At 55.3% G+C, this 22345-nt stretch overlaps 2 protein-coding genes across 2 annotated transcripts in view; both read left to right on the top strand.

Moving 5' to 3' along the window:
• Window positions 1–38: 38 nt before the first annotated feature.
• abcd1 (ATP-binding cassette, sub-family D (ALD), member 1) lies at window positions 39–5641 on the top strand. The gene is made up of 18 exons (XM_086142109.1): window positions 39–421; window positions 742–972; window positions 1079–1194; window positions 1469–1626; window positions 1755–1942; window positions 2026–2200; window positions 2320–2510; window positions 2585–2765; window positions 2854–2978; window positions 3049–3208; window positions 3292–3386; window positions 3564–3709; window positions 3805–3950; window positions 4136–4220; window positions 4306–4431; window positions 4731–4818; window positions 5004–5179; window positions 5408–5641. The coding sequence occupies exons 2-17, from the start codon at window positions 844–846 to the stop codon at window positions 5124–5126; spliced, it is 2232 nt and encodes a 743-aa protein (XP_085998235.1). The 5' UTR covers window positions 39–421; window positions 742–843; the 3' UTR covers window positions 5127–5179; window positions 5408–5641.
• A 626-nt stretch (window positions 5642–6267) lies between these two features.
• plxnb3 (plexin B3) overlaps window positions 6268–22345 on the top strand; it is a 40971-nt gene continuing 24893 nt past the window's right edge. Inside the window, 2 exon segments of the mRNA XM_086142108.1 lie at window positions 6268–6316; window positions 17543–17608. The gene's annotated coding sequence lies outside the window, so the exon portion shown is untranslated.

The raw sequence follows: 22345 nt of genomic DNA, 5'->3' as shown, positions 1-22345 counted from the left end.
GAAGATGGGGTGCTCGTTCTTCTGCGGTGGATTCCCGTTGCGTGTGATCGATGATCGATGACCGTGCTCCCGGGCGGGGGCCCCCGGTGTAGTGTCCGGCCCGGCGGGGAGGAGCCCCCCCCCCCGGTGTTTGTTCCGGTCACACACGCGCGCCTGCGGAGGAGCTTATAACCGGAAACCCGCAGCTCGCGCACTCAGACGCCAAAGTTCCTGCCGTGCTAGCGGCTAGCTTTAGCGCTGCTCCGGTGCGCCGCGGTCGAAGGTTCCGGTCGGGCTCGGCGGGGGGCCGCGGACGGAAGACGCCCCGAACGTCCCTCGGCTTCGGTGAGCCCACGGCGGACACCGAGCCGGACGGCGGCCCGACGGCGCCCGCCGACGGAGGTAACGGAAGCTAACGGGGACCGGGACTAAAGTTTGTACCGTAAGTAGCGGCCGTTCCGACCGGAACCACACACACTTCACGCCACTTTGCTGCACTTTCTCCCGTCTCTCAAAGTTCATTTGGTGTCCCGGTCGAGCCGCTCACGGCCGCCCGGTAACGCCGGAAGTTCGGGCACCTGGGCGCGGAACCGGAATTGGACCGCTTGGCTCCGCAGAGGACGCGCCAGATGTGGTCCCGCTGGACGCGCCTGATTGGTCACTTGTTGCCGCACGAAGCGGAGGAGCGGCGCCGCTGATTGGATGAGAGGGTCAGAGTCACATGACCGCCCAGGTGAACCACCATGTGTCCTTCCTGTGCAGGACCTGAGGTGAAGCTAGGGGGACATGGCCTCTCCTTGAGGGCCACCCCTGACCTCTGACCCCTGACCCCTGACTCCGGAGGGGGGTAGGCCGGCCGCGGTCATGCAGCTGACCTATCAGCAGCTGCCGGCTCGGCTGAGGCAGAGCCGGAGGCTCAAGGCCGTGACAGCCGCCGTGCTCGCCGCCTATGCCGTCAAAAAGCTGTCACCCTACATCTGGAAGAGGATCCAGGTAGTGTACACACACACACACACACACACACACACACACACACACACACACACACACACACACACATCATTCCACCATCTTTGACAAAATGTGTGTACTTTTCTAGAAGGGGGCGGATGGTCGCCATGTGGGCGGAGCCAAGCTCTCTGGGGGCGGAGCCAAGCTCTCTGGGGGCGGGGCCAGCAGTGCTGTGGTGGTCGTGGAAAAGAAGAGTCTCAGAGGGTGAGGGCTTCTTCTTCTGTGCTGGCTCTCCTGCTTCAGGCTCCTCAGCCTCGCCTCTCAGCTAACACACACACTATTCACACAACACACATATCTAACACACAATCCAAATGCACAATACACACATGCAAATCACACAAAACACACACACCATCATAAAGATTATGTCTTTCTGTTTGCTGAATATCTTTTGGATTTTAAAAGAATTATGTGTGTGTGTGTGTATGTGTGTGTGTGTGTGTGTGTGTGTGTGTGTGTGTGTGTGTGCGCACAGGTCTCCAGCAGTGAACAGGGACTTCTCTGTTCGACTGATGCGCCTATTGAAGCTCTTGTTTCCACGGTTACTGTGTCCAGAGGTCGGCCTGCTGGTCCTGCATACAGTCACCCTGATTACCAGAACCTTCCTGTCCACCTATGTGGCCCATCTGGACGGTCAGTGTGTGTGTGTTTGTGTTTGTGTGTGTGTGTGTGTGTGTTTTGTGCAGGTATTGATCGTAATAGTTTTCATATCTGGCCTGAGGAGCTCAGTCATGCTCTAATAAAGCCCACTGCTGGTCCAGGTGTGATTGTGAGGTGCATCGTCAAGAAGGACGTGCAGAACTTCGTCCTCCAGCTGGCCAAGTGGCTGCTGGTCGCCGTCCCCGCCACCTTCATCAACAGCGCCATCAGGTTCCTGGAGAGTCAGCTGTCCCTGACCTTCAGAAGCCGCCTGGTCAGCCATGCCTACCAGCTGTACTTCACCAACCAGGTGCGCGTACACACACACACCCACACACACACACACACACACACAGGTGTGTGTGGCGTTCATTGACCCAGCCTGTGTCTCAGACGTACTACAGGGTGAGCAACATGGACGGACGGCTGTCCAACCCGGACCAGTCCCTGACGGAGGACATCGTCATGTTCTCCTCCGCCGTGGCCCGGCTTTACTCCAACCTGACCAAGCCCATCTTGGACGTGGTGGTGACCTCCTTCACCCTGCTGCGCTCTGCCCATGCCAAAGGTGTCCAGACACACACACACACACACACACACACACACACACACACACACACACACACACACACACACACACTTACGCCGTCAGTCCGGGTGTGTCAGCTGATGGGGTCCATCCTGCAGGAGCCAGCACCACGTGGCCGACGGTGATCGCGGGCCTGGTGGTGACCTTCACCGCCAAGGTCCTGCGCTCCTGCTCGCCGCACTTCGGGAAGCTGGTGGCAGAAGAAGCGCGGCGGAAAGGAGACCTCAGGTACATGCACTCGCGCATCATCGCCAACGCCGAGGAGATCGCCTTCTACGGAGGACACAAGGTGAACGCCGCCGGGCGCCGCGGGCCACGGGTCGTGGGGACAAGGGTCTGACGGAGGGTGTGTTTGTGACGTAGGTGGAGATGTCTCTGCTCAGGAGGAGCTACCACGCTCTCTCCTCCCAGATAAACCTCATCCTGCTCAAGCGCCTCTGGTACGTCATGCTGGAGCAGTTCCTCATGAAGTACGTCTGGAGCGCCTCGGGGCTCGTGATGGTCGCCATGCCCATCATCTCCGCCACCGGATACGCTCGACACGGTGGGCTCACACACACTGACGCACACACATCTGTAATTGTACATCTTCACCCCCCGGCTCTGACCTCCGACCCCTCTGACGTCCCCAGACCAGCCGTCCACGTCGGCGGAGGGGGACCTGGTGGGCGACAGGACGGAGGATTTCACCGTGGCCCGGAACCTTCTCAACACCAGCGCCGACGCGGTGGAGCGGATCCTGAGCTCCTACAAGGAGGTGAGGCTCACGTGACGGGAGAGGGGAGGGCGGAGGAGGAGGTGCTGACGGCGTGCCGGGTGACCCGCAGGTGACGGAGCTGGCCGGGTACACCGCCCGCGTCTCCGAGATGCTGGACGTCTTCAAGGAGGTGAAAGACGGGATCTACCGCCGCTCCTCAGACCAGGAGCAGGAGACGGCGGGCGGGGGTGTCCTGCTGCCCGGGCAGAGGGTCCGTCTGAAGAACAGAGGTGAGACCAGTGACCGCCAGAACCTCCAGGACCTTCACAAAGCACAACCTCCAGACGTGAACATGAGCATCACATCTGTGCAGGTCAGGTGGTCAGCATGGAGAACGGGATTCGCTGTGAGGACCTGCCAATCATCACGCCCAGCGGAGACGTGGTGGTCTCCAGCCTCAACATCCAGGTCTCACACACACACACACACACACACACACACAACAAAAAGATAAACAGAAACACACACACACTAAACACACACTAACAAACTGAAATATGGGGACATCTGATTACAGATAGCCTGAATCAGATAACACTCACAAACACGTGTGTGTGTGTGTGTGTGTGTGTGTGTGTGTGTCAGGTGGATGAGGGCATGAACGTTCTGATCACGGGTCCTAACGGCTGTGGGAAAAGTTCTCTGTTCCGGATCCTCAGCGGCCTTTGGCCCGTTTATGGAGGCGCCCTGTTCCGTCCAGAGCCGGAGAACATGTTCTACATCCCTCAGAGGTGAGGCTTCTCCGTCGGCGCCGCCACCGAAGGGCACGCCGAGCCCCCGACCCGCCGGATCACGTGACCCGCTGACCCCGCCGCGCTGCGCCCAGGCCCTACATGTCGGAGGGGACCCTCCGGGACCAGGTGATCTACCCGGATTCCCCGGAGGAGATGGCTCTGAAAGGAGAGACGGACTCGGGTCTGGAGGAGATCCTCCGCACGGTGCACCTGAGCTACATCCTGGACCGTGAGGGAGGTGGGTGGAGAAGATCAGAACACCTGGGACCAGAAGCAAGCTGGCAGGGTTCCCCTACTGGCAGAACTGGGTACTGCACTGACATTTAACCTGGTGTGTGTGTGTGTGTGTGTGTGTGTGTGTGTGTGTGTGTGTGTGTGTGTGTGTGTGTGTGTGTGTGTGTGTGTGTGTGTGTGTGTGTGCAGGCTGGGAGGCGGTCAGTGACTGGAAGGATGTCCTGTCAGGAGGGGAGAAGCAGAGGATGGGGATGGCTCGCATGTTCTACCACCGGTAACCTTTACTCTGGGTTCTGATGTTCTCCATGTTCCTCTGGGCCTGACGTTCTGTGACGTTCTGTGACGTTCTCCTCCTGCAGGCCCAGATATGCCCTGCTGGATGAGTGCACCAGCGCTGTCAGCATTGACGTGGAGGGAAGGATCTTCGAGGCAGCAAAGGATGCAGGGATTTCTCTGCTGTCCATTACACACAGACCTTCGCTGTGGTCAGAGCGCACACACACACACACACACACACACACACACAGCTGAGGCAGATGCTGGCAGCCTGTGTCCACCAGGGGGCAGCAGAGCTCTGGGATGCAGATGAAGCCACACCCTGAGCGTGTTCTCCTCTTCTTCTCCTTCCTCGTTTTTACTTCTTCTTAGTCTTCTCTTCCTCTTCCTTTTCTTCTTCTTTTTCTTCTGTCCTCTTCATTTTTTCCCTCCCCCTCGTCCTGGTGGCCGTGGCTCTTCTCCCACGCTTCCTCCTGCTGCCGTCAGCTCCTCTTCCTCTGTCCAACAGGAAGTACCACTCCCACCTGCTGCAGTTTGATGGAGAGGGCGGCTGGTGTTTCGAGCGCCTGGACGCGTCCACTCGTCTGTCCCTGCAGGTGCGTGCCGCCTCCTGCACGCCCGATCATCTTCTCAGGAACACAAGCGCCGGGATGAAGACGTCGTCGTCGTGACATGAAACACAAACGTGCACTGATTGCTACCCCGACCCCGGCCCCGGACCCGGGAGTGTTTTCTCAGGTGGCCGTAGACACAGGAAATGAAGGTGCGCTTCCTGTTTCAGGAGGAGAAGCAGCGGCTGGAGAACCAGCTGTCAGGGATCCCCAAGATGCAGCAGCGGCTGGCGGAGCTGTGCGTCCTGCTGGGGGAGCGTGAGGGCGACGGGCCGGGCCAGGGGGCGGCCTGAGACGCTCCCGGTCGCCACGGAGACGCGTGGCAGGCGCGCTCCCGCGTTCTCAGGTAGAGCCCCGTCCTCCTCCGACGCTCGCCGTCTCGGCTCGTCGCCCGGCGACCGCTCACGGTGCGAGTGCGACAGTTTGGAGTTGAAAAGTGTTTTCGCCGGCGCCGCGTCAGTAGACAGGAAGGTCATCGGCAAACGGGAAGTCTGTCCGGAAACAGGAAGTTCATCCGCAAACAGGAAGTCGGCCGAATGAGTATTAAGCCTTTTTCCCTTTTTTGTCCAATCAGAATCCAGTGGATCCGTCTCCTGTCTCTGCGGGGTCACGTGACTCATCGGGGTCGGAGGTCAGAGGTCAGCGTTCAAGGGCTTCCTCCTTTGCCGACGGGAACGTTTACCGACTTCACATTTTATGACGTCGATCACCAGTCGACGACTTTTACCGCCCGACGTTTTGTTGCGTCTCGATAACGAAGAGCAAAAATCACCAGAAAATTGACGAAGAATAAAAGCCAATCAATAAACGTATCGATTGCATTTATTTGTGTGTGTTTGTGGAGGGGATGGAAACGCCTCAGCAGATAGAAGGCCTGCGAGAAGGGCCTGGACACCGCGTGACGGCGGGTCATGTGACCCGTTCAGGTGAATCGATGGGATTTGAAGTGACTTTTCCAGGAAGCTTCTCATTGATCAATATCCAATCACTGATCAGGAGACCTCAGGTGATCTGGTTTCATTCCCTCCAGCCTGGAGAAGAGGAGCGGCTGTCGATTATTGATTATTACTCAGAAAACATTTTTCATACTTCCTGTGAGATATATAAATAAATATATACATATGTGTGAGTGCGTGTGTGTGTGTGTGTGAGTGTAAATCTGTGGGGGCGGGGTGTCATGGCAGAAGGAAGAGAAATGTGTGTGTGTGTGTGTGTGTGTGTGTGTGCGCGCAACAAAAGCAGGCTGTTCGATGTGGTGTTGAAAGATATTGAGTATTTGCTGCTAAAGTCCAGGTCCTGCCGGTGAAGTCGCGCCGTGCCGGTGCGGCTCCCGGTGCGGCTCCCGGTGCGGCTCCCGGCTCCGGTGCGGGGCGGGGCGGGGTCTGAGGACCTGTTGTGCGGCTCCGCTGCGGATCCTGCTCGTCTCTGCGTCGCTCCGGAACTTCCCGGGCCGAGGCGGACTCCGGCGGCCCCGCGCGTCCAGGTGAGTCCGCCTCGGGTCCCGGTGACCCCCCACACGCACACGCGTGCGTGTCCCCCGGTCCGCGCGCCGCCGCGGCCGCGGGGAGACAGGAGCTCGTGTGAGCCGGGCGTGTCGGGCGGCGGCGGCGCGCCGGACCGCCTTCACAAAGCCGTCGCTTTATAAGTTTCCGGTTTACCGGGGCTCCGGCTCTCTACCGGAAAGTGACTGTAGAAGTTTTCGGAACTCCGGACGAAGCCCGTCGGTTCGGCCGCCACCGCTCGACCGCCCGCCCCTCCCTCGCCCCGGTTCGCCCGCCGCCGGTCCTCGGGGCGGGCGGCGGGCGGCGGGCGGCGGCCGGGCGGGAAGTTGCGCTTTTTGTGCCGAAGTGCGGTCGCAGGTTTGAGTCCGAGCCGCGTTTCCCTCCTCCGGCGAGCCGTGCCCGCGTTTGGCCCGCCGCGCACATAGCTGACATTCCAGTGCAAGCACGCGCGTGCTCACACACACACACACACACGGGCTGTTAGCGGTCACCTGTTTGACGTCCGGTCACGTGACCGGTAAACTCGAGAGACGCAGCAAAGGTGCGAGGAGTGTGCGCGTGTGCGTGTGTGTTTGAGTGTGTGAGTTGCTTTGGCCTGGGGGGCTCCTACTTCTACAGCTGTGACGTCACAGCGCGTGCTCCCCCTCCCCCCAGGTCAGGTCAGGTGACCTTCAGGACGTTCAGGAATCCAGACGTTCTGGATGTTTGTCTTCGTGCTGAAACCCGTCTGGAGCCTCTGAGGCCCGGCAGATCCTCCTGGCTCCAGAACCGGTCTCACCAGATCCACGTCCGGAGCGGCGCCCCGCGGGGCATCGTGGCCTCCCGTCGATCCGCCTCCGCGTTTGCGGTGCGATTTCTCGCTGGTCTCCTGGTCGTTTCCTGCGGGTTTTCACGCCGTTTCTCCGCCACACACACACACACACACACTCCGCCCCGGGGCCATTTTGAAACTGCGGCCCCGGAAGCAGTGAGTACAAGTCACTTCCCGTGTGAAGGAAACACGAAACACGGGGATACGATGGACGTGCTCTTCAAAATGAATCTGGGTTATGTGACGGCGTCCTCGGATCGAGCACGGTGATGTCATCAGGTCACACGGCCCCACTGGTGACATCATCATCTGTGTGACAAGGATGACCAAAGTCCAACGTCCATTGAACTAATCTGAGGGGTTTTACATTCAGATTAATGTTCCTCCTTAATCACTGTTAATCTGGACACGTCTGTCCTTGGCACACACACACACACACACACACACACACACACACACACACTGGCCCAGGTCTGTGTTTGGGCAGATTTCACACTGAGGGCTTGAGACCCTTGCGTTCTCCTCAAACCTCCACGCCGGCGTTCTCCTCGCGCTCCGTTTGGAACCCACTTCCTGTCCAGGAGTCACTTCCTGTCCGCCAGATCCTGCTTCCTGTTGGCTTTCGGTTTCAGTTTGGTGTTTCTCCTCCTGGTTTGTTGCTCCTCAAAGCAGAGCCAGGACTGGTAGCAGCAGATGGAGACCAAGTTTCCCTTAACCCTGTGTGTGTGTGTGTGTATGTGTTTCTAATACAATCTGCCGACCATCTGCTTAACTCAACTTTACACACCAAAGTGTGTGTGAGTGTGTGTGTTCATGCCTCCTGGGGGGGGTATGTATATGTATCACATGTATTATTAATGCAGGCATACCTCCACTGCTGTGTGAGCGTTTCTCTGTGCGTGTGTGTGTGTGTGTGTGTGTGTGTGTGTGTGTGTGTGTGTGTGTGTGTGTGTGCGTGTGTGTATGTGTGTGTGTGTGTGTGTGTGTGTGTGTGCGTGTGTGTGTGTATGTGTGTGTGCGTGTCAGATGACTCGTCCCCTCAAACATGGACTGCAAACAATGCGTTTCATTTAGCCGCCGCTTTGGTTTTCTTCCTCTGCCGTGTTTGTGGTCCTGGCCTCCCTCCGGCTCTGCGAGGCCGGTGGAGGTGACGGAGGCGGGGGGAGGAGGACGCCCCGGGCCGAGGTTCTGCTTGTCGGACCGAGAGACGTGTCAGAAAATTAAGAAAACAGAAAGAACCATGTGTGGCGATGGCGGCGGTGTGGAAACCCACTTCCTGTCCAGCACAAAGAACCATTCAAGGGTGACATTTTAACCACGGCGCTGATGTCATCAAGGAATGAACCTGCTGACGGCGTCCTCCCCGCCCCTGCCTCGTGCCCCCCCCGGCTAATGCCCATGCCCCCCCCCACCTGGCTCCGCCTCCTCGCCAACAACAACAACAACAACAACAACAACAACAACAGCAGCAGCCGGTGGTTCTCACTGAAACAACTGTTTGACGCTGTGAGCTCTGGGCTCATGAAAGACTCTCAGATCTGTGTGTTCGTGTGCATGTCGGTAACGCACAGTAATCACACACACACACACACATACCAGCAGCTCTGACTGAAGCGAGTGAACTGACCCTTTAATATGATCAATCCTGGACCAATCCAGAGGCAGCACCACTTCAAAGGACTTGTGTGTGTGCGTGTGTGTGTGTGTGTGTGTGATTCATCTGTTCCTGCAGATGAAAGAGTTGCCGGTTCGATTCCTCGGGGATCTGAGCCGCCTGCTGCCGAACCACACAACCCTCAGGGAGGTGTGTGTGTGTTTCAGTGTGTGTGTTTCAGTGTGTGAGAACATGTAACTCACAGGCAAGTGTGTGTGTTTGTGTGTGTGTGTGTGTGTGTGTGTGTGTGTGCACTTGATCCCCGTCTGAATCAGGACTGGTTTTGTTCCCGTTGTTTTGCATAAACTGCTACAAAGCGTGGCGTGTGTCTGCGGCTCCTCGTCTAAACATCTGTTTTCCATATTTTAGCGAACGGAGCCGAAGGAACGCAAACCTTCTCCGAGGATCCGTCCGCCCGGCCGCGGCGTCGTGTCGGCGCCGCGCGGCTGCTCTCTTCACAAGAGCACCGGACTCGGCTTCTTGTTTAGAGCCTGTAGAAGTTCTGTCTGAAGCAGAACCTCTTCAGTCTGGTGTTTGTGTGGGAAGGATCTGCTCGGTTCTGGTGTTTGTACTGAAATGATCCTAAAGTCTGGTGTTTGTAGACAAAGGAGCTACGAGGTCCTGGTGTGTTTGTTGACGCACTACTAAAGTCTGGTGTTTGTATGGACAGGGTCTATGAGGTCCTGGTGTTTGTCTGGCGTTCCAGTAGACGTGATCGATGAGGCCTGGAGTTTCCACGGCGTGAGACGGCACAGTCTGGTGTTTTTACGCTTCCGAATGAAAGCGCTTCCTTCAGACCTGATCTAACATCGGGGGTTTGGATGGAATTCTTCAGGCACCTGATGGAATATAGTTTGGTGTTTAGAGACACGTGATCTTCTAGAGTCTGGTGTTTATCTAGACGTCTCCTAATGTACTTTGGTGTTTTGGTAGAACTGAGCTCCCACGCCCACCGTGTCTGTGAAGGCCTGCTTTAATACGGCCAGGTGTTTATCTGGACCAGCTCAGTAGAGTCTGGTATTTCCACAGAAATGATCTGTGATGGTGTCTCATGGAGCAGACCCACCGCAGTCTGATGTTTAGAAATACCCGGCGTTTTCATAGAATTGATCCACAGCCTGGTGTTTCTGTCGAGCTGATCTCATGGTCGGGTGTTGCGTCACGGTTCTCTGGGCTTTTTCCCGGTGGTTCCTCCTGGACGGCTTCTCTGGTCCTCCTGGACGCCTCTGGCAGGAGGCGAGCGTCGACCGGAAGGCTCCGGCTCCACCGCCAGGCGTTCTCCTCTCCCGCTGGCGGTGGACCGGTAGCCCCGCCTGCCGAGGGAAGCCTCCCGGCGTCCCCCGTCGGACTTGCCGGCACCGACCTTGGCCGTCAGCGACTCCTCCGTCGGCGTGGAGCTCGCCGGCCGCTCACCTGCCAGAGCCTCGCCAGGTCTTGGACCTCCTTCTCTGTCGGCGTGGAGCCGCCGGTGTCCTGGTTGGGTCCGGACCGGGACGCCCTCCCGTCACATTTCAATAGAACCCATGTATGGTCTGGTGTTTACACCCGTCTCTCAAACAGTCGGCGTTTCTATTGGCCCGATCTCGAGGCAGGAGATGATCCGCTGAGCACCGACGGGTGTTTGACGTCGTCGGCGTTTCCAAAGAATTGAAGGACGACGGTCCGGTCATTGAATTGTCCCCATCTTCCCGTGTCAGTGCAGACCTGCTCCCGTGTAGTCAGGCGTTTAACGGAGGCTGTTGTGAGAAGGTGGGTCCGCTCTGGTCTGGTGTTGTATTCGGCCGCTAACATGGTTTGATGTTTGCTGAGCGAGAAGAAGCGGTGGTCTGGTGTTTGAAGCTAACACGGCCAGGTGTTTCCAGAGCTTCTGGTGTTTGTACTGGTTGTTTGGGGCCGCCTCAGACCCGGGTCCCACGCCGGGTCCCGGGACCGGGTCCTGGAGCTGAAGTGGCCTTCAGCGGCAGGGTCAGACTGTGGGGCGCTCCATGTTCTGACCCGACAGCAGGACGCCAGAAGAACAGACAAGGAACCCACAAAGACCTGAAGGGGGGATCCATTGTTGATCCCAGATTAGGGCGTGGCCTCCAAACAGATTAGAATAACACACACACACACACACACACACACACACACAGAGCGTCAAGTGTGAATAAAGTGTCCTTGATCGCACCAACTGCTGCCCCCCCCCCCCCCCCCCCGAGCTCCCCATCCCCCGAGTGGTTCAGAGCACACTGCTTTGAGTGTGTGTGTGTGTGTGTGTGGATGCCTGGCTGTGTGTGCGACTGTTCCTGTGTGTGTGTGTGTGTGTGTGTGTGTGTGTGTGTGTGTAGCTGCAGGTGATATTAATAATCCATAAAGCGGCTGGTTTCTCTCGATTGCTCCCTGCGGAGGCAACACACACTCCGCCTGTTCCTCAGTCTCTGTGAGGACATTCTCAATCTGAGAAAGTCAACCATTCACTGGACCGGAACCCGGACCAGAACCCGGACCGGGGCCAGAATCTGCCTGACCTGACATGACCCAGTGCAGGACCTGAACTGAACTGACAGGACCCCGACCCGGTGGTGGACCTGAACCCAGACCAGACCTGCATGTCCACTGAAGGAGGACGTCCTCATCCTGTCTCACTGCTGCAGACACACATAGCGCTTTGTGTGTGTGTGTGTGCATGTGTGTGCCTGTGTGTGTGCATGTGTGTGCCTGTGTGTGTGCATGTGTGTGCGTGTGTGCATGTGTGTGCCTGTGTGTGTGCGTGTGTGTGTGTGTGCTATAGTTTACACTGCAGGAAGTTTTCCAGGAACTTTGTGTGTGTGTGTGTGTATGTGTGTGTGTGTGTGTGTGTGTGTGTGTGAGTCAGATGGAGGAAGGCGTGGGTCTGAGCCTCTGTGAGAAGCCCAGGGGTCCTGGCTCCGGCCCGGGTTCCGGTCCAGGACCCCAGCTTTGGTCCAGGGCTCCACAGCAGAACTTTAGGTATTCTGTGGTCCTGGTGACTCGTGGCGGGGGGGGCGGAGCCTATCACAGCGCCATTTAGGAGAGGGGCGGGGCTTAATCTGGAGGATCAGCTGTCAATCACCCAACGGTTCACCCTCTCACACTCCAGGGCTATTTGTGGACTGGAGATGGAGAACCAGGAGAACCTGGAGAACCTGGAGAGTCCTGAGCTCTCCAGAACCAGACCTCTATCTGGATTAAACACAGCTGGTGTGAGAGTGTGTGTGTGTGTGGTCCTGGGTCCGGTTCTCCACCCGCTTCCTTCGCTTTGGGTCGGGTTCATACATAGGATGGGGGACCAGGTTCAGATGAAGTGGATTCTGATGTGAGGACCGGTTCCAGCTCGGACCCCTCCAGCCGGGCCCGGCCCGGCAAGGAGCCCGGTTTCGGCTTACTGTTCTTGGTGCAAGACCCGGCCCCGTCTCGGCCGGGTCCCGGTGCAGGTCCGGGTGCAGGACCCGGTGCAGGTCCGGGTGTGGTGCCGAGAGTCCACACTGCGGGACGGCGAGGGAGAAATAAAACCCTTCATGGTTAATGCTCTGATGGTTGAGGTTGCCATGGAGATGGTGAGGTAACCATGGTGATGAAGAGAATGGCTGACGGCGAAGCGACAGAGACCCCGGAATGATAGTAATACCAACCCGTGTGTGTGTGTGAGTGTGTATGTGTGTGTGTGTGTGTGTGTGTGAGAGAGAGAGAGAGAGAGAGTGAGAGAGTGTGTGAGTGTGAGTGTGTGTGTGTGTGTGTGTGTGTGTGAGATCCAATTGTCTGCTCTAAAACATTCTCTTTGATATTGAGGTGAAAGTCAGTTGAGTCCAGAACCAGGACCAAGACTGTACCTGGACCTGGACCAGGTCCTGGACCTGGACCAGGTCTGGTCCGTCTAACATGAGCCATGGATTCAGTGGCCTCTATTACAGCAGCCTGTGTGTGTGTGTGTGTGTGTGTGTGTGGTGTGTGTGTGTGTGTGTGTGTGTGTGTGTGTGTGTTATAATAGATTGGTGTATTATTGCTTGCTGATGGCAGCTCTCAGTATCATTCAAAAAAGAATGAACGTTCAAAGAGAAACACAACAGCAGATGGGTCTTGTCCTGAGCTGGAGGCATGTGTGTGTGTGTGTGTGTGTGTGTGTGTGTGTGTGTGTGCGTGTGTGTGTGATGCAGAGGAAGTTGCTGGTGCTGTTTTCTGTCCCACCATGTCCACTTCCTGTCCAGGCCCCGCCCCTTCCTTCCCTGCTTCCTTGCTCTCTGTCTGTTTTTATCCTCAAACCTCTTTTCAAACTTTCCTCCTCGGCTGCACTTTGACGTGTGTGTGTGTGTGTGTGTGTGTGTGTGTGTGTGTGTGTGTGTGTGTGTGTGTGTGTGTGTGTGTGTGTGTTAACCCCACAAAGCCTGAGAAGTTTCTGGTCCATTCTTGGCGCCGTCACATGACTCCCGAGTGACTGGATAAAATGTCCTACAGCTCAATGGGAACCCGTGTGAGTGTGTGTGTGTGTGTGTGTGTGTGTGTGTGTGCGTGTGTGCGCGTGTGAACACACATATCCAAACATTACTTAAATGTTTTATGTAGTTAATCGTGAAGGAGAGCAGGAGAAGGGGCTGGTTGCCATGGAAACAGTTTAGTTGTAGGGGGTTTGGGAGTGTGTTCTCTGGGTGGAGGAGCTCAGACTGCAACCGCTTCACCTTCACACTATCACACACACACACACACACACACACACACACCTTCAGACCATCAGACTGACCATCCCGGGGTTCCTCTGCCCTGGGGAACACAGAACCCTGTTCTAAATTTGACTTTTACGTGTGTGTGTGAAAGTGTGTGTGTGTGTGTGTGTGTGTGTCTGTGTGTGTGTGTGTGTGTGTGTGTGAGTGAGTGATTTTAGGGTTCAGACGCTGTGCCTTTAAATCCCCAGATTATAGACAGAATAATGTGGTGTCACACTGTGGATTATATACTGTGTGTGTCTGTGACTTTCAGTGTGTGTATTGTGTGTGTGTGTGTGTCTAAGTGCGTGAGTGTGTCTGTCTCTTTATGTGTGTGTGTCTATATGGGCGTGTGTGTGTGTAATTGCTACGTGTCCCTGCAGCTGTTCTTCAGACATGTGTTACATCCCAACTTAGAAACAGTTAATGTTTCTGTCCGAACCTTCCTTCCCTCCTTCCTCCTTTCATCCTTCCTCCTTCCTTTCATCCTTCCTCCTTCCTTTCATCCTTCCTCCTTCCTTCCTCTCTCTTTCCTTCCCTCTTTCCTTCCTTCCTTCCCTCCTTCCTTCCTTCCTTCCATCCTTCCCTCCATCCCTCCTTCATCTCCCTCTCCTGCACCCGTTGTGTTTGTCACCACCTTCACACACCTGGTGAAAGTAGCCCCCCTGTGAGGACAAGCCGTCCTTCAAATGCTTTTTTTGTGCTTTAATTCTCGTAGGAGACAAAGTATTATCACCATTAATAATGGTATATTTAACCCAGGGGTCAGGGTTAGGGTTTTACTGGTTTTACTGGTTTTACTGGTTTTACTGGTTTTACTAGCTCAATGCATGCTGGCATGATAACGTATGGGTGTTTCTGGTGTTAGCTTTGCCCCCCCGCTAGCTGTACGTGGCCTCGGTACAGTTTATCCTCTAATGCAGCTACTCTGCGTTTGGGTGCAACTTCTTTCCAAACAGAAGGACTGATGCTAGGCTACTGCTAACAGGGACAAGAAGAGGGGACCACCTCCTCAGGATCCTCGGCCGTGTTCACGCCGCTTCTCTCTGGATGCTTTGCTGCGTTTAGCCAGGCTAAGCTAAGCTGCTGACAGAGCTCATGGTGCAGCTAAAGCTAACCTCCAGTTAGCTTCCACCAGTTTTCTGAGACGCCACAGGCAGGAGCCGCTGGAGGTTCTCCTGCGAGGACGTCGACAACCCGCTGCTGCAGAAGTAGCATCTGATGACTGTTAACGGCTGACGACAAACAGTGCAGCTCTTCTGTTAGCTTAGCAACGCACCACCGTGACTTTGTATTTTTTTTTTACAGTTTCATAAAAACAGGGAATCAATGACGAAAAGACAGCAGGCAGAACTAGAGGTTGAAGAGATGAACATGTTGAGGTTCTCTTTGGGAGTGACCAGGATGGAGAGGATCAGGAATGAGTCTATCAGAGGAACAGCACATGTTAGATGTTTTGGAGAGAAGGTCAGAGAAGCCAGACTGAGATGGTTGGGTCATGGACAGAGGAGGGATGGAGAATATATTGGTAGACGGATGCTGGAGTTGGAGCTGCCAGGCAAGAGGTCTGGAGGAAGACCAAAGAGAAGGTTTATGGACGTAGTGAGAGAAGATATGAAGGTAGTTGGTGTGAGAGAGGAGGATCCAGAGAATAGGGTTAGATGGAGAAAGTGGACTCGCTGTGGCGACACCTGAAGGGAAAAGCCGAGAGAAGAAGAAAAAGATACAAACAGGGAAATGTGGTGCGGTTTTCTATTGTTTTGATGTATCTGCTACACATCTTGACCCAAAGGACGGCGTTGGCTCCCCGAAGCTGTTCCTGCACCTGCGCTGGCCGCGGCCTGATCTTCTACCTGCTAGTTAGCGCTGGCGTCACTTACCAGCGAGGCAGCGGCAACCAGAGGGGGAGAAGCCTCGGATAAGATGGAGGATCCCTATAGAACGTCAACAGAACTTAAATAGAACCCGCATCGTGTTACAAAAACACACACTCACTCACTCACACACACTCACGCCGCCTCTCGTGTGGCAATCTGCAGATACAAGTGGGAGAGAATCAGCATTAAAAGGCTGCAGCACATACGGTCCACTGTGTGTGTGTGTGTGTGTGTGTGTGTTTGTGTGCTATATATGCAGATTACTGCTCTATAATGTCTCAGTTTGCACAGTAACGACCATCAGATTAACTCCACAGATTAGTGAATGAAGGCAGGCAGCCTAATCTACAGTGTGTGTGCATGTGCATGTGTGTGTGTGTGTGTGTGTGTTTGTGTGTGTGTGTGTGTGTGTCAGGTTTAATGGGGATTAAATGGACTGGTGGCCTATTTGGACGCTCTGGTATTATCTGTCTCTGCACAGAAAACAAGTGGTGCTGGATCAGTAGGATCAGTGGAAACAGCAGGAACAGTTTAGCTTAGCTTAGTTTAGCTTAGCTTAGCTTAGCATAGCTGTGTCTTATTTCATGAGGTGGGTCTACAGCCATGTGTCACTGACAGATGGAGATGAAGTCATTTCCAGGTCCTGGTAACAATGTCCTCATCAGGTGCTTCACTCGCTGGATGATGTCATCGCAGCACGCTAGCATGTAGCATGTAGCATGTCGCTCTTGTCCTCCGCTCCGCTCCTTAGGCCGAGGACCTCACGAGCGTCAATCGAACTCTTTCCCCCGCGTCTGCCTTTTAGCCGTTAGACCGCAGATGGTTGGACCGTGGAGAATCCAGGGGCTTGACTTGTGAGGCCGTGACCTTTGACCTTTGACCTTTTCCCTTGGGCTCCAGTCACTGAATTACGCTTCATTTGAAATCAAGGATCCATTCTCCTCCCCTTGGTGTGCGTCTGATAGCATCACGCTCAGACACACACACACACACACACTCAGCGTGACCTGCAGATGATCATGTGACCCTTGAACCCCTCCTTCAAGTTTGTGCCTCCAGACTTTGAAGGATGTTTCTCTCAATTACAGGCTGCTGACGAAACGCAGAGAAACCGCTTGATTTCATCATCTGGCAGGTTCACATGCTAGCAGACTGCTAGCAGCTAGCAGACAGTTAGCAGATGTCCAAAAGTCCGCCAGGAGTAAGCTAACAGGTTGCTGCTAGTCCGCTAAAGGGCTGCTAAAGCTAACAGCCCCGAACCCTCTGGCAGCCGGAGCTGTTTTTGTGCAGGGTTTCCACTTCCTGCCCATCCGGTGACTTCCTGTCTGCGCCTGCTGAGTCATTTCAGCCGACGAGGACGAGGCAGCGAGAGAGACGGCAGGAAGCTAAAGAACCCCTCCCTTAGCATGGCGGCGGTGTTGGCCAGAGCTTCTCCTGACCCCTTACTGGACTCCACGGCAGGTGAGGGTTGACTAGTTGACTAGAACCAAAGGAGTCCTGCAGAACCCCAGCAGAACCTCCAGATCACCCTTCAAGCACCGGATGCTCTGGGTTTTGAGGCTCGCCTGAGGAGCTCAGTGAGCTCACAGGCCGTGTGTGTTGGATGGTGGAACCGCGCTTTGTGCTAAGCTAACTAGCAGGGTGGGGGTTGCGTTCTCCAACCCCCCCGTCCTCCATTGTCCGCCCCCCCGGGTCCAAGTCCCAGAACATTCATCATCAGCGGCCGATTGGATGAGCCCGAGCAACCGCCTGCGCGGATCATCTATCAATATCTGCCATGATTGATTAGCTCTGGGCGCCGCGTCGCCCGTCACCTCATTAGACGCTCCGGCAGGCAAACAGGAAGTGATTCATTGCTTGACCTCCCCGCTGACCTTCACGCCAGATGGCTGATAAAGAGATGATGATGAGGGAGGAAGAACCCGGAGGTGGCGAGGAAGAACGTACGCGTGCGCGTCAAGTACTTCTACTGCAAGAATACTGCAAAGGAGCCGCCGCCATGCTAAAGCTGCCATGCTAAAGCCGCCATGCTAAAGCCGCCATGCTAAAGCCGCCATGCTAAAGCTGCCATGCTAAAGGGATCCGACCGGGAACCAGGAGGGGCTTTTATTTTGAAAACCATACGCTGGAGGTGGCGGCTGACGCCCGTCTGTGTTTGTACACCACAGGAAACGTCCTCCTGATGAAGAAGATCGCCGCTCGTCTTCCCCGCGACAGAGCCACCCCAGCATCAGGTGAGTGGTGCGATGCCCTCCGTCGCCACGGCAACCGTTATCTCAAACAGCTGCCCGAAGAGTAAAGGGCGGGGCAAAATTTGATTGGTTGGTTTCAAGGAGTGTGTGTGTGTGTTCCTTGCCCCGCTGCTGTGGCGCTGCGGCATTGATGAACCCTGTGACGTCACTGTGACGTCACTGTGATGTCACTGTGATGTCACGTGGCATCCACGCTTGGGCTCTCCTGTGGTTGTGTGTGTGGGTGCAGTTCCTCCCCCCCCATTCATATGTCTTTTAAATAGTGTTTGTTGTTTGAGAACTCCTGCTGGTTTTCTATTACGTTGCCGTGGTAACGGAACACAGCGGTTTGAATAAGGAGGCGTCGCACCAGTGAAACTTCGGCTCGATCATTGAACCGTATTGGTGATCGGAGGCCGGTCGGGGGGGAAATCAGCCCGTCCGGTTTTTCTTCCTTTCAAATTAAAAGCCCGGGCCGGAGGCCGGTTCTGTGTGGACCCGGGTTCGGACCCCCGGACCCTCCGGACCCTCCGGACCCTCCGGACCCTCCGGACCCTCCGGCCCCCCGACGAGTCCTGTGGTCAAACAGAGTCCCAGTGTCTCCGTCCATCAGCCACATTTCCCCCCAATTACAGCCGTCACCTTTCACCCCCCCGCCTCCATTCATTACTGCGCCTCGGTGCCTCCGATCTACAAGCTGCTTTTCACGCTCACTGGAGCCCCCCCACCCACCCACACACACACACACACACACACACACACACACACACACGCGCGCGCCTCCCCCCCGCCTCCAGCTCCACCTCCCCCCTTAAAGCCTCTTCACTCGTCCTTCATCTTTTGTTTCTGCTGAAAAGCCTCACATAACTGATAAACAACACACACACACACACATACACACACACATACACACACACACACACAGACACTGGGCTTGTCATGCGATGCAGTGATCTAGAAACATAATATTGGGTTCTGCCAGGGTTCCAGTTAGAAAGTTGTTCTAAAAGCACTCTTTGTTATTACAGTGTAATTACACAGTGTTTGTGTTATTACAAGTGGATCGGAGTGTTTTCGAACCCACGTGAAGCAGGAGGACAAACCAACCCCTCGGATGTCCACGCGGCTCCCGAGGACCTCGGGCTTGGGGCTACCTTTGGCCGCCATATTGATTTTTTTACACGACCTTGATGGATTTTTGTGCACAGTTTCATCTTATTGTTTCCCTGGTGACACACGAGTGTGTGTGTGTGTGTGTGTGTGTGTGTGTGTGTGTGACCCTGACTGATGTGGGAAGCCCTGCATCCTTATTTAAACGGCGTCGAGCTGCAGGAAACATTCAGACAGATGTTTGCAGGAACGGTGGACCTGCAGTCGGCAGAACAATGTTTTTCACTTTCTACTGTCCTGAGTTTGCAGGAAACTGTGTAATAACCATTACACACTTTGATATCGTGTAATAACGGTGTAATTACATTTGTTTGATATCTTTGGAGCGTCGACTTCAAAGAAGAACATCAAAGGCTGGATTGACATGTGAACTTTAGACCCCGCCCCTTTATGGCGCCTGTAACGAGACGAGGGCTCTGATTGGTCGAAAAACACTCACTCTTTGTTTTTGCCGTTGCGAACGAAAAACTGGAGGAAAGAAACCGATCAGAGACGCAACGCCGTCGTCTGCTGCCCCGCCAGCTGGCCACACACACACACACACACACACACACACACCTCAGGCTGGGCCTGTGCGTGTTTGCTCTTTGTGTTTTTGATTGATGTGTGTGTGTGTGTGTGTGTACGCAGTGGTGCATGTGACCTGTGCTGTGTGTGTGTGTGTGTGATTAATATTACATGAGGCTCCTGATGAGAACTGGACACAAACTCTCCCAGCTGAGCTCTAACACGCACACACGCACGCACACACACACACACACACACACACACACACACACACACACACACACACACACACACAGACACACACGCACACACTCAATTTCCTCAGGTCAAACACACATTTAGTACGATAAAACACACTCAACACACACATACAATTTCACGCCATCTTCACATCACATTTAATGGTTGCCATGACAACCTGCCATGTCTGACTGTCGTCACCTGCTGTGACCTGTCAGCTGCCGACCAATCAGATCCCAGGAAACTCACCTGAGTGTGGAGGGGAGACGGCTTTTAAATACAACAAGATTTAATGATACTCATCAGTATTTAACATTAAAATGAAATAAAAATGTATTTTTTTTTATTTTGAAACGTTCTCTTCAAAGACAGGCTTTCATTATCAAACCAGTCTCTTATTTTGAGAAGATCCTCCTGGAATGTTCTGGAGATGGATTTTCTAAATAAAATGTAGGTTGACGGTGGAACGAGCAGGAACGGCAAGCAGAAGTGGATGACATATTGATCAATTATTGATCCTTTACCAATGGATCGGTGGAGAAACCAGGATGGAGCTGGCCGGTGTCGGCCCATTGATCAGCATTGATCGGTATTGATCGGCGCCGCCAGCGACTTGTATTGTCATTGTAATGACGGTGATTAAATCCTCACACCCTGGGATTAGTCACACGCCCCAGGAGCTGAGGGAGCACATTCAGATGTGTGTGTGTGTGTGTGTGTGTGTGTGTGTGGGGGGGGGGATTTGGTCCATCTGACCCTGTGATGTCGTCTCTACTCGGCCAATCAGAGAGCAGCTCCCTGTCTTTTGTCAGGAAGTGGCAGGTGAAACCAGGCCTTTATCCCAGCCTTGGTCTGGGGGTCTGGGGGTCTGGGGGGTCTGGGGGGCCTGGGGGGGTCAGATGTGGATTTGCTCTGAAAGGACTTCTTTCAGGTCTGAGTGAAGGTTCTACATGTCCAAAGACGGAGCTGTCAAGCTGGAGCCAAGATCATTCATTCTTCTTCTCCTCTGGTGTCCACAGCCGACCCACCTTCTCCATCTCACCCTGTTCTGGATCCTTCTCTCTCACACAACTACCTTCATCTCCTCTCTCACCACGTCCATCCATCTTCTCTCTGGTCCTCCTCCAGACCTCCAATATCCTCCCTCTCCCTCTTCTGTCGGTGACCGACCATCTCATTCTATGTCCAGAACATCTAGCATGTGTCGTCCCTCTGATGGACTCATTCCTGATCCTCTCCATCCTGGTCGCTCAACATCTTCATCTCTGCGACCTCCAGCTCTGCCTCCTGTGAGATCATTGATTATCGATTATTAATCACGGTATCCAAACTGGTCCATCACAGGCTGTTAAAGATTCTCCTTCTTGGAGGACAGTTATCTCCTTTACATCCTGCTTCTCAGCAGACTGGGATCATCCCCCCAAACACACACACACACACACACACACACCCCCCAGCCGAGCAGCTGATAGAGCAGGAATGACCCGATGACCCCCGGCCCGTCGGCCAATCAGGGAGCGGCTCCTCGCTCATGTGTTATTCCTGCTTCCAGGGATTTCCACCTGCACTTCAAACGTCTGGTCCGGAGGCTGTGATGTCACACACACACACACACACACACACACACACACACACACACACACAAACACCCGGGGTTGACGTGATTAACAGCCTCTCTCTCCACCTTCACGCCTCAAACAGCTGATTAAATATTAAAGACTGCGTGGCCCCGCCCCTCCCCTCGTGGCCCCGCCCCTCCACGCCTCTAAGCCCCTCCCCCTCAGCAGCAGCCCGGCGCACCAGCTGTCTGTGTCGCTCTTTGCCGGCGTCTCTCTCTCCCTGAACAATGTGTCGTTCACTATAATGGGATTATAGCGCCTCCTCCCCTCCTGGTCCTCGCTCTGCCTCGTCCGTCTGCTCTCATTCGTCCGTCCTCCCTCTCCGTCTCCGTCCGTCCGTCCGTCCGTCCGCCCGTCCGTCCGTCCTGGAGGATGAAAGGAGGGCGAGCGACCTCCTGCACCAAGTAAGTCTCTCTCTCTCTCTTGCTTTGATTGACAGCGGCTCTCGTTAGCGGCGCCCCTTTTCATTAATTAGCGCTTCTGCTTTCCGCCGCCGCCGCAACTTTTGCGTCTCCTGCCCGGAGAGGCGCCGGAGCCGCCGCTCCTCCCAGCCCTCGGGCTTCTAAGTTCACGCCGAAGGAACCGCAGAAGCGGGACGAGCTCCGTCACGTTCTCCTCTGAACGCGGGGCGTCCCTCAGGGGTTCCTCGGGGTTCCTCGGGGTTCCTCGCCAGATCCGGACCGCCGGATAATTACGTCCGTCGTCTTTTCTCATCTTTTCTCGGACTCGTCGCGTTGTCGGTCCGCGGTTCCCCGGACGTTCTGTCGGCCCGCCTGGAGAAGGTCCGGAGAGGAACGGCTGAGCGCCGAAGACCCGTCTTGGGTCGGAGGAGGACGGGAAGGGAACGGTTCCGGGTGCTCGGATCGGGATGGGTTTCCCCAGGTTCTCCAGGTTCTCCAGGTTCTCCAGGTTCTCCTGCCAGTCCTCCCCAGGTTCTGACCGTAGGTGTGAATGACAGGATGAGGGTTCGGACGACCCACAGCTGCCGGTTCAGTCAGTTCAGAAGCCTCACCCAACTGACGCCTCACATTGGCTCCGCCCCCTGCCCTGGGCAGAGGTGTGATTGGCTCCGCCTCCTACCCCAGGCAGAGGTGTGATTGGCTCCGCCTCCTGTCCCGGGCAGAGGTGTGATTGGCTCCGCCTCCTGCCCTGGGCAGAGGTGTGATTGGCTCCGCCTCCTGCCCTGGGCAGAGGTGTGATTGGC

Source organism: Fistularia commersonii, chromosome 34 (assembly GCF_037954325.1).
Source record: "Fistularia commersonii isolate RoL2024-O1a breed Wild chromosome 34, RoL_Fcom_v1.0, whole genome shotgun sequence".
NCBI classification, from domain to species: domain Eukaryota; kingdom Metazoa; phylum Chordata; class Actinopteri; order Syngnathiformes; family Fistulariidae; genus Fistularia; species Fistularia commersonii.
Note: the sequence above shows the minus strand (reverse complement) of the source record. Positions and strands in the feature narration are given on the sequence as shown.

What these genes read in the sequence shown, in the direction of transcription:
- abcd1 (XM_086142109.1), top strand. Translation starts at nt 844, where the DNA reads ATGCAGCTGACCTATCAGCAGCTGCCGGCTCGGCTGAGGCAGAGCCGG. An exon ending in TCCTGAGCTCCTACAAGGAG is followed by an intron (nt 2,979 to 3,048) that starts GTGAGGCTCACG and finishes GGTGACCCGCAG; the next exon opens with GTGACGGAGCTGGCCGGGTA. An exon ending in GCTCGCATGTTCTACCACCG is followed by an intron (nt 4,221 to 4,305) that starts GTAACCTTTACT and finishes CTCCTCCTGCAG; the next exon opens with GCCCAGATATGCCCTGCTGG.